The sequence below is a fragment of the Pleuronectes platessa genome, chromosome 9, assembly GCF_947347685.1.
Source record: "Pleuronectes platessa chromosome 9, fPlePla1.1, whole genome shotgun sequence".
In the NCBI taxonomy this organism is placed as follows: domain Eukaryota; kingdom Metazoa; phylum Chordata; class Actinopteri; order Pleuronectiformes; family Pleuronectidae; genus Pleuronectes; species Pleuronectes platessa.
In genome coordinates this window covers 12,455,569-12,472,403 of record NC_070634.1, presented here as the reverse complement: position 1 = coordinate 12,472,403, position 16,835 = coordinate 12,455,569, and the positions used below count along the sequence as shown (strand labels likewise).

The following is a 16,835-nucleotide window of genomic DNA, read 5'->3' as shown; positions in this document are numbered from 1 at the left end:
ACTCAAGGAGCAGACCTCAATGTCTGAGTGGTTTATTAGAATAAGAAAGTTGACATAGAGCAAAGTCTCCATGCGGAGTGACAGGCAGAGCTCAGGACAACGTGGAGAATGGAGAACAACTGCTGGAGTGTGTTTGTGTATGTGTCTAATGTATGTGTGCTTTGTGCAGTTGTCGGAGGGTGCATGCACATGTTGCTCTTTGCGTGACGACAAACAGATTTTCTTTGCGGACACAAGCACACACACTTGCATGTACTGTACAAATTCACACGTCGCTACTTCTGTACAAACACAGAGGCTGTGTCGTCATGCAGCTACGGCACTTTAATTACATGTAAGCATCAAGGTTATGTACACGTAGTAGGAACATGTGTTGTCATCTGATGACACTGTGCCCCGAGGTACCCGGGCCGACGGCGGGCCAGACTCTGGCCAGAGCTGTAGGGCAGCGGGGTCCTTCACAGTAGCAGGAGACTCCCCTCTACGGGAGAGAAGACTCTTTATAAACCTTAGATTCAGCGTCCAAACACAAGAGCTCAGCGCTGCTCACAGTACTGCTTCATTGTCACTGTCAACACAACAGCAATCATGATAGTCATCAGGTTCATCTTCAATGATGTCATCAAATCCAGCACACCAGAGAATTGAAATTGAAATCATATACAATAATATCCCATATCATTTCAAACAAAATATATACCACAGAAACAAACCATAGAAAAACAAACATGACAAAGATGATCAGTGCGGACTTAATAGATCTACAATTTTACAAAAATGCAAATGTTGATTTTGTTTTCCGATTTTTTTGTGCTTTTTTTCTGTTCGATGTTGACTTGGAAATGAGAAGTGTCATGTCACTGCTCCTCGCTGCAATGCATGGTGGGTTTAATATAAGTCAGGCTCCGTTTCTGGACTCTCTCTAGGGCATAGAGCACATACAGTACAGTACATCGGAGCACTGCAGGGCGAGATGGCAGTTATTGGCTGTGGGGGGGGCATCGCATCACTGGGCCACACGGCATAAACAACCCCAACACACGACGGCATGGTCTCTTCAGACACGTTTAAAACAATATACACACATAGGCTGGGTCATGAGAGGTGGGTGGGAATTTAATTTAATGTGTGTGTGTGTGTGTGCAGAGGCAGGGGACAAAGAAATGAAAAAACTACAAGCAAAATAATTTCTGAGCAAAGGAAAGCAATTTACCATGAGAGCGGCTTTGAAAATGTCTAACAAAAGATGTGATGTGAAATAAAGCATTTTTTTGTGAATTACTTTGATTTCTGCTTATGTCACCAGCTCAGTAAATTAACCAGCTAACCTTTATAAGTGATAAACAGGACGAAATGGATGTAGTGTGTGTGTGTGTGTGTGTGTGCAGAGAGATAGTCTGAATCTGTTAAGAATAAAAGGGCAAGCGGAGGAAGAGGACAAAGTGCAGCTGTTGTAAAGAGGAGGAACTGGAATGACATGAAGTAAGTAAAAAGAAGAGGGAGGATGATGGCTTTGATAAACAGAAATTATCTGCATGTGCTTACATCTGAATTCTTTAGATGCCCCATAATGTCGAGCTAAGGTAATCAAATTACGCAGTCAGTAAGATAGCATCACTGTACCTTTCCTAGAACCAGCCAGTGTCGGGCCAGTTCAAGCGTGAGTTTGATTTCTGATCTTAATTCAATTGCGTCCCGTATTTGGTAAAAGGGCCCTACAAAGTGTGTGTGTGTGTGTGTGTGTGTTTATGCATGCATGCATGTGTGTGTGGTTGGTGGTTAGTGCAGGGGTAAATAGCTGGTTGAACGTGCACCTCCCTCTCAGGGCTGATGTGTCTGTAGTAATCTTCTTAGGGGCTCATCAGGCCATTAGAGGGCCGGGAATGTACTTTGTCTAATCAAGCATGTTTAGTGAAACACCGTAGGAGATGCGGAGCGAGGACACGGCTGGCTGCGCAGACCGGCCGAGACAGAGAGGCCTCATTCACAGACACATACACACACACAGATAATGCAGGCCATGGCAGAGACGGGTAGACGGGGAGAGAGATAAAGAGAGACAGAGATGAGGCGCCGGGATGGTGGAAAGCCCACTATCCTCAATACTAATGACCTGTTTCAGGGTAGAATGTGTAAAGAATACACAATTCTAATGTGGAGAGGCTGTAATGCAGTAGCATCGTGCTTGCCTGCCTGACCTCCTCCTCTGTCCTTGCCTTCATAAATCTCTTACACTGCTGCACCTCACTCTCTCTGCTGTCTACCTTTTAGGGGTGGGTATCAAAAGCAAAATGCTAAATGTCAGCCGGTGTCAAATGTCTGGTCGGAATTACAATCTTGTTAACTTTGTGTTGGATGGCCAGTTCTTGATTTACATCTAATTATTGTTGAATGTAGAGTGTGTAACGCTCCATTGCTTCGGCTCCTTGCGTTAAAAACTTTTCTTAACATACGGTATTGAAAAATGTATTGTTCCTAATCATATAGGCCTTAGCATTTAATCATTTCAAATCATATCCATCACTTCAAATGATAGTTTTTTACATGAAATGCATTTTAGAACTATGGGGCTCATGTGTTGGCATATGGCTGTTTGTCAACAATATCATTCATTTGAAGTCGTGTGTGTTCACCTAATTAAGGCACTCTCATATTCACTCTCCTTTAAGCTCCATTTTTAGTCTCTACCAACCCTTGGATCTGCATCTTTAGCTGCTAAATGTTCAAGTATGTCCACTAGCTAGTCACTGACGTTGACTGTCTGTTGCTGCCAGGTTGCGTTGATCATTGAAGCATTATTGTTGAAAACAGCTGCCTGATGAGGCCCAAAACGACCCTGATAAGATCTGTGAGAGTGAATGTTTCATGACAGTTCAGTAAACCAGAGCCGAAAGCGTCAAACATAATACAAAGCAACGCAGACTTGCTTTAAATGAAAAACAGGGTTTTGTGAAAACATATGTTTGCTCTCAAAGGCGTCATATCATATTGGCATTAGTTTCAGAAAAACTCCAAACAATTCTCGGCCCTAGCTTTTGTACTTAATAATTTATAATGTTGGTATCTGCCATCTGTCCCTTCAACAAAGCACAGCCCATAACCTCCGTCTTATCTGCACATCTTTGTGCTCTGTATAATGGTTTGAGTATTTTGTACAGCGTTTACTGATCCCAGGCTGTGACACTGTTATCACAGATTTGTGAATGTCAAGCAAAGAGCTGCTGCACAACACAAAAAAGTGACTCAACAGAGAAAGGAAGGAGGGTGAGGATGACTATAAATTTGATCAAAGCAGGTTTTTTCACACTCAATATGAGCAACACATTCGTGGATACAAGCCCTCAGAGACTTACACACGCACGCAGACACACAAAACAACCACTGTGACCCAGGTGAACTAAGACTATATCTGGATCTACATCTGAATCAAGAACGGATGAGAACGGACATAAAACAGAAAACATCAAAAGACAACGGAGAGAAAGAGTAACTCCACACCCTAGTACACCCATGCCCATCTGTGTTCTTTATCCCGCTTTTGTTGGGAAACACACTGAATGACAGAAAGGGATAAAACCACAAGGGATGACCATTGTGACCGTTAGCAGTGCCCCAACCCTGGCCTCAGCCCCCGCTTCAGCCCTCAGCTCCTCCCTATCCTGGCAACTGGGTGAAGCATTAAGAGATGCCCGGGCCCGGTCGGTACATCTCACATGACGGATGGAGCCGCTGTCCTCTTCATTGATATTCTGCTAGGCTGTGGTTCTGGGCTAGGTTTCTGACTCTTAACGGCTATTTGTTGCCGCAGTCTCCTCATGCATCTGGGGCACAAAGAGGCTCAGTGTCGGGCAGAAGAGGCTCAATGTAGGTCCCAAGCGGCCGAGCCTCAGAGCCTCAGTCAGACAGCCAGACAGCCACAGCTCACATTCCCCCCTTTTCAAATGGGCTGCGGAGCCCAGGGAGGCCTCAGGTCAGGTCAGACAGACCCGGGCATACTGAGAGGGAGCGAGGGAGAGAAGAATGGAGCGGAGATATTGTTCCTTTCCCCAGCGCCCTGCTCTTCCTGACGTCTCTACGCTTTAGCTTGCTTTGCTGAGAAAACTAGTATCATAAAAAAATATCAAATTAAATTGGCTTTATCTTCATCCGTATATGTTTCTTGCTCATTATTGCTCTCTTTCAATTCATCATGGCTCTGTCCAGTGCTGCTCATGAGGTATTGGGAATCACAAAAAATTACTCAACCCTTCAACAACCCACCCCTCTGATTGGTTAACACATCCAGAGACACATAATAAAATACATTTATCTCTCTGTGATTGTTTACAGAAACTTCAATATATAGTTATTCTTCACAGTTTGGACAGGACACTGGTTGGGGTTGTCGTGACCGCACACATTCACACAGTCACACAGTCAGATAGACACACAGACGCACACACTGCAGGATTCATTGAGAGTCACTGCCCTCTGGCACGGCTACAACAGTGTCTGTCCCATTTGAAATCCAGAGTAGAGCAAATTGTTTTCTGCTGGATGCCCACTGGCACAAAAAAAAGGCAGAAACAAAAATGTCACAACCAAAGAAGATCCATGGCGTCAAAACAGTGAACAAAATGGTGGAGGGAGATCTTTCACATTTGGCGCTACAAGCGAAATTGTCTTCTTATTTAAATCTCCAAACAGTCTTTTTTAGAAGATTCCCCGTCCTTTTACACCCCTCTCTGTGCCGCACTGTTTGTCCTGTGGTGTCAAAGTCACACTCTCTGGGCCGTTCCACAAACAGAGTAGAGGGGTGCGCCCCAGATTAAGAGCAGAGGAACGAAAATGTGAGGGAGAGCGTTCTCCTCTTTTCAACTCTCTCTGTTTCTGTTCTCTCCATCTCTCTCTTCAGTCAGCTGAATGACGTCATTGAACATTGAATGACAGTGAGAGAGGACAGACAGGGAAAGGTTAGACCTGGGACAGTGAGTCTTGGGGGTGGACTTCTTCCAGTTTACTTTTGGAGGGAATGAGCGTTCAGAGAGAGTTTGGTGTCAGGGCTCTGACACTTCACCTCACTGGCCACTAGGGGCACGCTCTCCCATGTTCTTCACTAGAAGATGGCTGAAGTCAGCCAGTTCCCCCAGCCCTCGAGGCCCATGCATGTCTGGCCTGATGAGGCCCTGGCGCTGAGCGTGATACGGCGCCCCATTGTTGCTGTTGTAGTTGAGCACCTCGTGACTCCAACGGGGCTCGCCATAGTCGTGGGGCGTGGGAGCAGAAACCACCCGCCGTCTGTCTGGGGAGTCCTGTGGTGTGGCGGGGTAGATATATTCCCCTGCTGAGTTCCTCAGGGTGCCACTGGGACGGCTGCCGCCATGTTCCCCTCTCTGGGTGGCTAAGATCAGGTAGCGCTGGCGCTCTGTGTGCAGGGGCAGCACAACTTCCCCTGGGTCCTCTATCCGGACCATCCCTCCAACACCTCCGTGCAGGTACTTGGAGCTCAGGTAGATGACAGAGTTATTGGGGCAGGGTGTCCCCACAGCGGTAAGGAAGGTCTGGCTCTGGTCCCAGTCAGTGTCCGGAAGATGCATGCCCCGTTTCTGCTGCAGTGGAGTCTGCTCCGGGGTCGGCAACAATCCCGGATCCATATCTCCTTTAGGCCAGCCGTTGGGCGTGACAAAGGGGTTGTCTACCTGTGACCTCCGCCTCTCTCCGCCGCTGGTTCGCGTTACGCTCATTACAGAGCCGCTGCGGCCCTGTCCCAGCATGCTCTGCTCTTTGTCACTTTTGCGGCGGGCGCCGTTAGCTCCAGAGCTGCGGGAGTTGCGGTGACGATGACTCATTATCCAGCATACGGTGAGACCGGAGAGGACGGCTCCTGTTGCGAAGGCTGAAACTGCAGACACCACCAGCAGGTTCACAGACACCAGGCCGTCAGGCTCCTCGATGAAACTCTCTTGGAGCAGCATCCCTGCAAAGAGAGAAACCACAAATAAAACACACTGTTGGTCAGCTGGTGAAAACATCGAGGCAGCGTCAGTATTTCCTGTATTAAACATGTGGGAGTTAACAAATGGAAAGAGTGGCCTATTTTCTCTCTCCACTCTGTGGGTGGGAATGGTTGTGTGTTCTCCAGCCAAGATATCTTTGGCCTAATTGCCTTCATTAAATAAAGTGAAGGGTGATTTTAATCTCTGTTATAACTGTCTTCCTGATTGAGAATAGCTTTCAACCTTAACATGTTTCACAACATTAGCTTTATGGGGTTAGATTCCAAGTCTGGCAGTAACACTGACTAATAACGTAAAAGTTTTTCAAACCATGAAAATCTATTATACTTCCAATCGATATGTGGCAGACGTGCTCCTTTGTGCTTAGAGAACTATGCTAGTATTTCTTCCTTGTTGCATCTATATGCCGAAGTCTAAACCAAATTAGCGTAATGATGAACATAAGTCACCTTACAGGACCGCGAATTTCTGTGTTTCATTGAGAACATGTGATGTAGTCTCTTGGAGATAACTGTTTTATGAATAATTGAGGATATGGACACGACTAAACCACAGCTGCCATGGATCAATTAGGAAAATGCCAGCAGAGACGTTGTTCTTTGCTGCGTGAGCTCCTGGGACCAACACCAACCAACACAATGAAAATGTGCCAGGGGAAGCAGATTGGAGAAAAGCAGATGAAAGAACGAGGTTTTACAGAGAAGAAGTTGCCTGAGGCAAATTCGAACATTTGGGGCCTTAGACAAACAGTAATGGCCGTTAACTCACAACACCAATAGCGCAAGAGAGGGAGGACTGTCTCCACAAGGACAGCTAAATAAATCCTTTCTTGTAGAAAATGAATGGAGGTCATTAAAAGACATTGGGTCCCACTCAGTCATTTACACACAGAGGAGAAAAAGAGGCAGGAAGAAGAAATAGAGGGAAAATTAAAGTACTGAGAACACTTTTTTAAACAAACATACTTTATTGTCTGACAAATTCCTTTTTAATGGCGACAAATGGAGTCGGTTGTGGTACGGGCGCTCTTGTATTAGACAGCCTGGTGGTTAATTAATGTGGCCTGTGGCTTTGTATAATAATGGTTCAGCCTACAAGTTGACATTAAGCTGTGGAATGGCAGCTTAAACCCTGTGGGAGAGAGCTGAACTGCAGTGCTCAGCCGGAGGTGCTCGCGTGCACATTAAAAGGGCAGTTCACAACTCTTAACCATAGACCAATCTATTCATTGAATCTGGTTTAAAGTAAGTACAATGATACAGCTCTGAAAGAAACAGTTATTTTCTTTCAGTTGAAGCTGTTTACTAAAAAATGTTGTATCAATATACAAAAGCACAATAAGTTGCATGCTATATATATATATATAAAAGAGCAGGAAAAATATAAGGGGATCACAGTTCTGGACAAATTTTGACCTTATGGCAGGTTTAACCTTCCCGACTAACCTGAAATAACCCTATCCCTGGATGAAAAGTCAAGGTATTCGTCAAGTGACCATCATCAGGTAGCTGTCATGATACTCACTAACTTTTAAGTGCCTGTCCAACTAAAAAAAAAGGCAGGGAACATCAAAGTCAGTCAGCTGGTGGTGGACTAGCATTCCCATCACTGAAGACGTGTTGCTAGCATGTCTAAAAATATCACCGATAGACACACAGCCTCAGGTAAAACCTCACAAATTGTCTTTTCTTTATTCAAACAGCTGCTTCAAAGCCAGGAAATCGGCGCTGTGGCCTTATAGTGTCACCGCACTCTAAAGTGTACAGGTAACAAATTACCAAAAGTATGTTAAACTATTCATCAATCCTTTGCCACTTACAATTTCTTCTTATAACTAAAAAAAATTGACCCTTGACACAATCGATGCAAGTCCTCACTCTCAGCAAGTTTGCAGTTTCCATCGACTGAAACCTGGCGTTAATCAACTGGGCTTGTTGGTCAATCAATGTCCTTTTCAGCATTAATTAGTCCTCTCTCACCAATCCAATAAACTCAATGATACATGTGGACAGAGGTTTAGTTACAGACTGTTAATGATGTGACGTGCACAGTTCAGTTCATCCTCAGATAAAACCCTCTGAATAAACAGAGATCACATTTTATCAACAGGATCGGATATAATATTAAATTGAAATGTGTTTTTTTTTTCATTCCTTTGATGTAAATACGTTTTCTATTAAATTTGTCTTTGCTCTTCTTCCAATTAGTTTATTACTCCTCATGAATATTAATCCTAGGATAATATATTTCCATCTCATATTTGGGGCTAAAATTGGATGGTTCAGAATGATTTATCGTCAAAAATAATCCTGAGGTAGGTCTTTGCATTAGGCTTTAGCTTTGCATTTCAAAGTATTTATTTAACAGAATATTAATATTTATTCTAGTGGTTGGTTTTCATCCAACAGGATGTTAAAACTTGATTGCTCGGTCTCTCAAAATTGCTCGGCACACAGATGGCAGCTCATAATTTGGATTCCTCCAGTGTCGCACAACCAGCTTTTTGTAACACACACGCGAACCAGCGCAGACTTCCATTTAGTCTTTCTGTATTAATGTAAGCAGCCATGTTCCTCTGTGTTTATATAGACTTTGGCACTTGCTCACTGGAAGTTCTTTTTCTCCTTGAACACATTGTTGGCATCTTTGTTGCAGCAGCCTAAACATGCCGCTGCCTAAACACTCCTGCTGTATTTATTTCCATGTTTCAGGCCAATATTCAGTTTGGAGCGACTGCCAGCTTCAATTTCATTATTGCTCCTCTCGTCGGTAAAAGGGGCGTTTTTTTTGGGGGGGGAAGCATTTGCGACACAGAGAAAGGCATTTGGAGGTTACATTTCCAGCATAATCATTTGTCGTTTACACACACACACACACACACACAAACACACACACACACACACACTGAAGGAGTCACAAAATGAATTGATTCATGGCTGGATGTTTATTTTTTTTCAGTAAACCACAGCCATGATGACTTTGTAAACAAAAACGAAGCGCCGCACCCGCAACCGCGATGGCATAGAAATTCATAACAAGACGGCAACATGATGGGGGGGGAAACCACAACCTTCTCTCACACACATCACAGATGGAATTGTTCTTGCAGCACCCAGCTGAAGAGGTTGTAGATATTCCTCTAACATCTATACCTCAGCTGTGGTCCAGGGTCGCTGTGTGGCACTACAGATTAAATTCGGCACGGTGAAATAATGCTGCTGTCATCTTCATGCCGGAGGAGAGGCATTGACATGTGTGTTTGTGTGTTAGTAGTGTTCGGCTGTGTGTGCATTTCTGTAAAACACACTTCCTCAGCTCTTTCTCTTTGACATGGATGTTCAGATATTGAAATTATTTTGTCAGTTTCTTTTATCTCGTACATAAAACTCTTTTCTAGATTCACAAAATTATTTTTCAGCCTCTGGCAATAAGTTGAAAAAGCAGCTGAAAATGAGATGCTGGATGATTTTGGTAGTTTGTGTGTGTGAGTGTTTATGTGTTTGTGTGACAGCAGACGGGCTCCTCTGCATCCCACAGAGGTGACAGTAGCTTGCACACTTTCTCCTCCCCTCAGCTCCTTCTCTCCCTCTTCCAATCCTGCTCGCTTATTAAAGCTTAATAGAAGCCAACGGCTCTGCCTGTCAGCCTGACGCACATTGAGCTGCTTGTCTCGAGGCTTCCAGCTCCAATTAAAGCATAACAATGAGAGGAGAGGAAGAGGAAGAAGGAGAGGAGAGAAGGAGAGAGGAAGAAGAGTAGAGGGAGAGGAAGAGGAAGAGGAAGAAGGAGAGGAAGAGGAAGAGGGACAGAGGGAACTACAATGAGAGGAAGGGGAAGAAGGAAAGGAAGAGGGAGAGAGGAAAGGACAATGAGAGGAAGAGGAGAGGAAAGGAGGAGTAGAAGAAGAGGAAGATGAGACGAAATGAGGAAGAGTGAAAATAAATTGAAGAGGAGAGGAAAGAAGAGTAAGAAAGAGAGAAGGAGAAAAGAGGAAGAGGAAAAGAAGAAGGAGATAAAAGGATGAGGAGATGAAGAGGAAGAGGAGAGGAAAGGAGGAGGAGAAAAGGAGGAGAGGAGAAGAAAGAAGAAAACAGGACAGGAGAGGAGAGGGAGATGAAGAGTATAGGCGATGAAGAGGAGGAGGAGAAGAGGAAAGGAGTAGGAAGAGGCAGAGGAAGAGGAAGAGGAAGAGGAGACAAAATGATTTTATGCATGTTGAGGAAAAGAAAGGAAATGGAGGGATGATGTGAGACAGAAGAAGACGAGAGCTGAACCAACAGAGGTGACAAGACGAGGAGTAGAAAAGGGAGGATTAAAGCGCTGAAGAAGGGGAACAGAGAGCTAGTTTGTACCACACACGATGGAACGGCTGTGTCAGTGATAGGATATATGTATATATATACGTTTGCACCAGTCAACTGTCACATTCAAAGCACAAAGGAGCTCATGCACCGTTTCAATTTTTCTTTGATTTCCTTTGTCTCTCTTCCACAGTCATCTGCTCCTCATCCTCTAACTCCATCCCTCCCTCCAATCCTCCTGTGAGACGTTAATCCTCTCCCCGTATCTCTCCCTCTCTTACCCACCACTTCTTTGATCACCGTGGGTGGCGGCATGATGGGAGTAATAGCTTAAAAATTCATAAGCGAAGGGAAGAAACTTTTTTATTTAGTCACACACTTTAGAATCAACCCGAGTTCGTGCACATTCAAATGTGATGATAAAACCATAAGACGCTATGTTTCCGTGACTGTGAAAACGCTACATCTGTGGTCATTACTGTTGGGAGGGATTCTTTTGCAGCTGCCTCGAAGTTTTCTAACATGTCTTCCAACCCTCATCTCTGACCCCCCCCCCCCCCCCCCCCCCCCCCACACCCCCTTCCATTCTGCCGCTGAGTAGGGGGAAATTAATGAAAAGCCCTGCAAGCTCCACGCCAGTTGTTAAACAGTTCCCTTGATCAGAACGCTGGCACACGGCGGCGTATATCTGCTCGGCCCATGCGCACGCTCTGGCAGCACTTTTGACAACAGCGCCGCGAACAAGTGTGTGTGTGCGTGAGATATAAGAGACAGTCAGATGAAGGGGAAGAAGATCATTTCCCAATCCACCACCAGTGATAATGATCTTGATTAGACACATGCATCCAAGAGATAATCACAGTTTATTACAGGGTGGGTCTAATTTTCCGAGGTTCAGCCGTCGTTTCTGTGGCGCGTGATACTTCTGTTCTCCTCACAGTCGCGGCTGAAAACTGGGACAAGTCCAGCATCACACAAGTGAACAAGTGAAATCTGAGTATCTAATGGCTCCCAACCAATCTGGACCCATTAAGTGGCTGTGAGATACATTTGAGGGGTCAATGGATTTTGAACAAGTTAGGAAAAAGGAAAAAAACATATTCAACTTATTTTTGATGAATATGTGTATAAAATCATGGAAATGGAGATCTTTGCAGCTTAAATACTCGGCCTCTATTGGAGGGCGTGCATGATGGACGATTGTGGAGAGTGAGGCAAGTCACATGACTGGACCAATGCAGCTAGAGGTCATGGCCTGATCAAGATGGAGAGTGTCGCTCCGTTAAACTTTGGAGGGTTACACAAATACTTCTGAATCGAGTTCCATCAAAATCGGGGTGGGGCAAGACCAAATAAACCATCACAGTATTTAGTTGTGGATCCAGATCAGGGGGAGTTTTTTTCTATAACATTGTGAGATAAATACCTTAATACCACTCCAGCTTAAATAGACCACCTTATAGATGGTTGTGTATTATAGATGATTGTGGAGAGTGAGGTATGTCACGTGGTGTATGTCACATGATTGGAGCAGCGCAGCTCGAGCTGCCTGAACCAGCTCGCAGGTGTCGCTCCATTTATGCAAAAAACAACCAACTATGCTTTTATACGAATCAGTCCACTTTGATTTTCCTTATATATTACTTCCTTAAAGAACTCGACAGTGGGGATCGTTGGACCGTGGCGGAGGTACCTACTCCACTGAGCGCCATTCTAGTTATTAAAAAGAACCACCACCAGACCATCCAAATGTCCTGAAGAAGCATGCTTCACCTGCTTGCCTCCTACACCTCCTTTAATTACTGTCTGTAGGTGTTCACATTTTTAGATGGGACTGAATTAATTCGGGAGCTATTTGAGGCTGCCCACAGTTCAATAAGTTCCTTGATCGAAAGCCAGGCGGGGCAACTTTTATGCAGTTTAAGGGGGCTGGAATTATTAGAAACACGGCACATCAAAACAGAACAAAGAGACTTCACATCATCCCGGCGGACATGTCGATGCCACGAGTGCACACTTCTGAGCTTGATGGGTTACGACTGTGTCAGTGTAACGCCGCTGATCTGAGCGACTTTCATCTTCCGAAATCCACCATTTCCCTGCATGTTAATGTGATAATGCAAGCGGTGATGGCAAGGAAGCACGTGGCGAAGCATGTGCGCCGCGGTGTGAATGAGTGTTTATAGACGTATGAATGCGAGTGTGTTAATAGGAGGCTACACACGCCTGCTGCACCCATGGCTCAGTGATTTTGCTCATTATCCTTTTCTCCTTTGCCTCTGTTGAAAGACTGCAGGCAGTATTTTGTTTCTTGTTTTTCGATATCCTTCTCCTTCCCGCTGTCTTACTCATTTTTTCTTTTTACCATTCCTATTACTTTTCTTTCAGCAGATTCACTAAAGTCAGAATCTCTCCCACTTTTTCCTCTACAGCATCTCTCTCTTTCTTTCACACGAATATAGAATACATCACATGTCGTAGCGAACTGTGAAGCTCACACACCAGCATGATCACCGGGAAAGAATTAAAGTGTAAAAAAAAAGAAAAGAAGAGAGGCACAAATGCTGCAGAACTCCTTACTTGGACCGAAACCAGCCAGCTCGTAAAACCATGTTTACTTTTGGGGATGATTGTAAAAGCGTTTACGGTCCCTCCCTGACAGCGTTTCCAGAGCATGGCCGAGGGAAGCTGCTGCAAAGCTTTGCAAGACTCCAAAGTAAAATAAAGATAAATATATATTTTCAGAAAAATACTCCCCCTCCCCTTTCTTGGCTCCTGAGGGACAGTCAGACATGTCTATCTCTTGCAACCCGAATGATCAATATGTAAAAACATTCATGCGCAGCAGCCATGTGTTTGCAATTAAAATTCCATAAAAATCTCTTCCAAAAAAGCCTGCAGCTAATAGATTCAGGTCTTGGGCTGCAGGTCTATTAGTGAGGGCAGATCAGGCATTCGGCCGGCTGCAGTCAAGTTTGGTAATGATGGATGAATAATCACATACCTGCACGACTCAAATGCAGCATATACATCCCTCTCCTCCACCTCTCGCTCTAGTTGCCCTGTGTAGTTTGACTCTCGTCCACTTTCCTCATTTTGACTTCCTCTCCATCTTGTGCTCACAGAAACTTCTCTGCTTGGGGTAAATGAGGTAAGGCTGGAGTTGCTTGGGGGAGAGCTATGTGTTAAAATCAGCAGAGGGGCCTGACTCCCCGCTGTTGCCATGTAATCAAAAGCTACAGGATGTTTTTTCTCTTCTTCGTTGTTTCCCACAAATGTTTTCTTTATCTTCACAGCCTTTGCACATGTGCTGCTGTGAGGAATGTTCCTCATTAAATTTGTGGATTCAGTTCTATCAGGACATCTTGTTTTCCCGAATCTGGTCAATCTGCAGCAAAGGGCAGCTTATCGCAGGGGGAGACTGTTTGCGGTTCCAGCAGCGTCCAGTCAAAACAAAGCCACTGGGTTGTGGTGAAAACTGCGAAGAAAACTAAATTGTGTGCCAGCGAGAGCTGTGTGTGCATGTGTGGAGAAAAACGTTCTCTCAGTAGGGTGCAGTTTTTATGCTTTCCCTCTATATGCTGTGAGGGGTCGCAGTGTTTCGCTGGTGTTTTCATTAGGTAATTGATATTCTCATTTCAGGTGCAAAGCAAAAGCAGAACGTGGGGAGAACTAATAAATATTCACAAACATGACACAGGCAATAAATTGGAGCGCAGGTCCGGGTAGCGTTAACGATCTGCCCAGAGGGTTCAGGTCTCTCATTCCCAAATCATGAAGCAGGCCATTTCAACTTAATCTCTCTCACATGCTACAACCATACATCACATCAGAACCATGTACGGTGTTATACAATCCACCCACCAGCTGAAAACACATGCCAATTTGTTTTTATGTTAACACCCCCAGCGCTGTGTTGGCCTCCATACAAATTTCCAAAGGTTTAACAGAATGATTAAACCATTAGGCCTCATGCTGCACGCCATCTGGCGGCTGATTGAATTTGTTCTCGCCCCATTCGCTCAGCCGACCGCCTGTTTGGTTAATTTACAGGCCGCCTCTAATGAAATGTCTCTGATGTGACACGCAGGTGGACCGTGCCGTCAGGACACATCCTGAGCAACGAGAGCCGTCGCTCAGAATCACGGCACCAGTCGGCTGACCTGAACCAAGGGGGAGTTCATGGTGATCGATACAGAGGCGCCGCCGCAACAAACACAAGAGTTGATAGAGATGGGAAGTGGCTGAGGGGAGAAGTGACAGAAAGAGCAAGGAGCATGCGTCAGAGGGAAGAGACACATAAATGAAGTGAGAGAGAATGGGATGGAGAGAGAGTGTGATTGAGTGAAAAAAGAAAGAGAGAGGGAGTGTGAAAAAAGTGGTGTATTGTTATTGATGTGTTGCGGAGAGCGAGAAAAGTGTTGTGTGATGCAGGGAGTTATGGGAACCGACCATGGTCGATTTCTGCCTGGGTGATGGACACAGAAACAAGCCCCAGTGGTGCGTGAGCAGGGTAGTTACAGTTCTCTGGAAGTCACGCTGCAGGACTCTCTGTTGAGTCATTACACAGCGTCTGCCTGCATTTCACTGGTTTACTATTATTCAGCACTGGACACACACTCCCCGCAGGCCCTTACTCTTCATCACGCCTGTGTGTGTGTGTGTGTGTTTGTAAAAGGTCAGCGAAATTCCTTAAATGCCAGTGTCTGGCCGGTGGCTTCAGTTTATGTGATGTAACCCTTGGTTCCTTTAATAGTCTGATCCATCCATCTCTCTCTCTCTCTATCGCTCTCTCTCACACACACACACAAAGAGAGTGACTCCTGAAGAATTGAGTCACTACTTGCACGAACGTAACCGTTTATTTAGAGCTAACCCCAAACCCAACCCTACGCCTAAACCTTAACCTAACTTTATCCTTAACCAGACCTAAGCCTTAAGTTAAACCTTAAGCCAAACTCAAAGGATGTCTTCACCCTAACATTTTTCAGATGTAGGTCCCCAAAACATGAGAAATGCCTGCGCCACTCATTGGCATAATGTATTACCTAGCTTACCCTAACCTTAACCATCAGAACTAAATGCCTTTCCAAAAAAGTCCCAACTCCGTAGGATCTATGCTTAAAATGGTCCTCACAAAGGTATACGTACAGGAACACACACCCTCTGTTTGAGGCTAGCATCTGGATCCCTTCATCAACACATTCATCCCATCACACACAGACAGCAGATACATAAACAAGATACCGTCTTGCCAACGCTCATGTTTTGATAAAAGTCCATCTTTCTAAATTTAACTTAACTTAAAACATGCGTCAGTACAAACACAAGGCAACAAAATAGGCTCATCAAAAGCAACAGAACTCATTATGCAAAGCAGGCCCTGTCAGTGTTTTGTCATATCATTGGATCATTTGATCACAAAAACCTAAACTGTGACAATACTCTGAAACAGTAGTCACCTAATTTTGACTCAGTGTTGGTCTTCAACAAAAACATACAGTATTTTAATTTCAGCAATTGCACTGGAGTTAATTCTCATACAGTTTGGTATTCATCAGAAATCCTTGGACGTGTGATTTGTCTTTGTGACAGCTGATGGGTGGAGTACCAAACTGTCGAGGTTGTGGCCTCTGGTGTTTGACTAATCCTAAATAAAAGCAAGAGCACTAACATTGATCAATAAAACCTGATGGTGTTTTCAAAACATTTATATACAAGTAGACTTGTGTGCTACTGGTCTTTACATTCACCTGCTGACGGAGGAAAGTTTCTCACCACAAATCTAAGTTCAACACTCGTATGTATGAGATGATTTTTTGAGACATAACTCGTTTGGAAGTCAGTCGGGATCCTAGATTCATTTTACACAGGGGAGATGTGAGGCCTTCAGCACATGTGCAGTGAGAATGTCAATATATATGATGTATTTTTTTTTATATTTCTGACACAAGATCAGATCGTAAGTCAAAGACCTTTTTAATGGGATCTTAAGACTAAATGAAAAACTGTTTTTTTGCTCTGAAAGATGTCGCAGTGCGGTAAATGGGGGAAAGTAAACAACAATTTGAGATCAAGCATCTGGACCAGCAACCAGAACAAAGAACAGAGAAGCTCTATGACTTCATTTTCTGCTCAGGACACCCCTTGCTGTCCTGAGCAGAAAATCCTGATTGGTTCATCAAAACATGACACTGTTCCTCTTCTCAAATGTTTGTGTACTTTTTGGTAAAATACAAATACTAAAAGTTACTGTATGTGTACAGCTTTGGCCACCCACAGTCCCACAGTCCTACACGTCAACTCAGTACAGACACACAAGTGCGCATCGGTGGAACCTGTGGATGTCTGAGGGGTCAGCAGCGGGCTCTCTGTGTTTTTTAAGGCTCTCTCTGAGGCTGTGGGGAAGGAGATGTGAGGAGCAGAGGGAGGACTCGCAGGATGAAGTCAGATGAAAGACCTGAAGCCCTTCAGGAGTCCTCGCACCTCGACAAGCTCTGCAGAGGCACAGGCTGCTATTCTTATCTTCTTAGAGCCG

The 16,835-nt window shown here is 44.6% G+C and overlaps 1 protein-coding gene across 1 annotated transcript in view; it reads right to left on the bottom strand.

Moving 5' to 3' along the window:
- Window positions 1–16: 16 nt before the first annotated feature.
- Window positions 17–16,835, bottom strand: part of sema6bb (sema domain, transmembrane domain (TM), and cytoplasmic domain, (semaphorin) 6Bb) — a 127,960-nt gene continuing 111,141 nt past the window's right edge. The window contains exon 17 of the mRNA XM_053430196.1: window positions 17–5,956. Within this exon, the coding sequence (XP_053286171.1) occupies window positions 5,058–5,956 (899 nt within the window). The 3' untranslated portion in view covers window positions 17–5,057. The remainder of the gene's footprint in view (window positions 5,957–16,835) is intronic.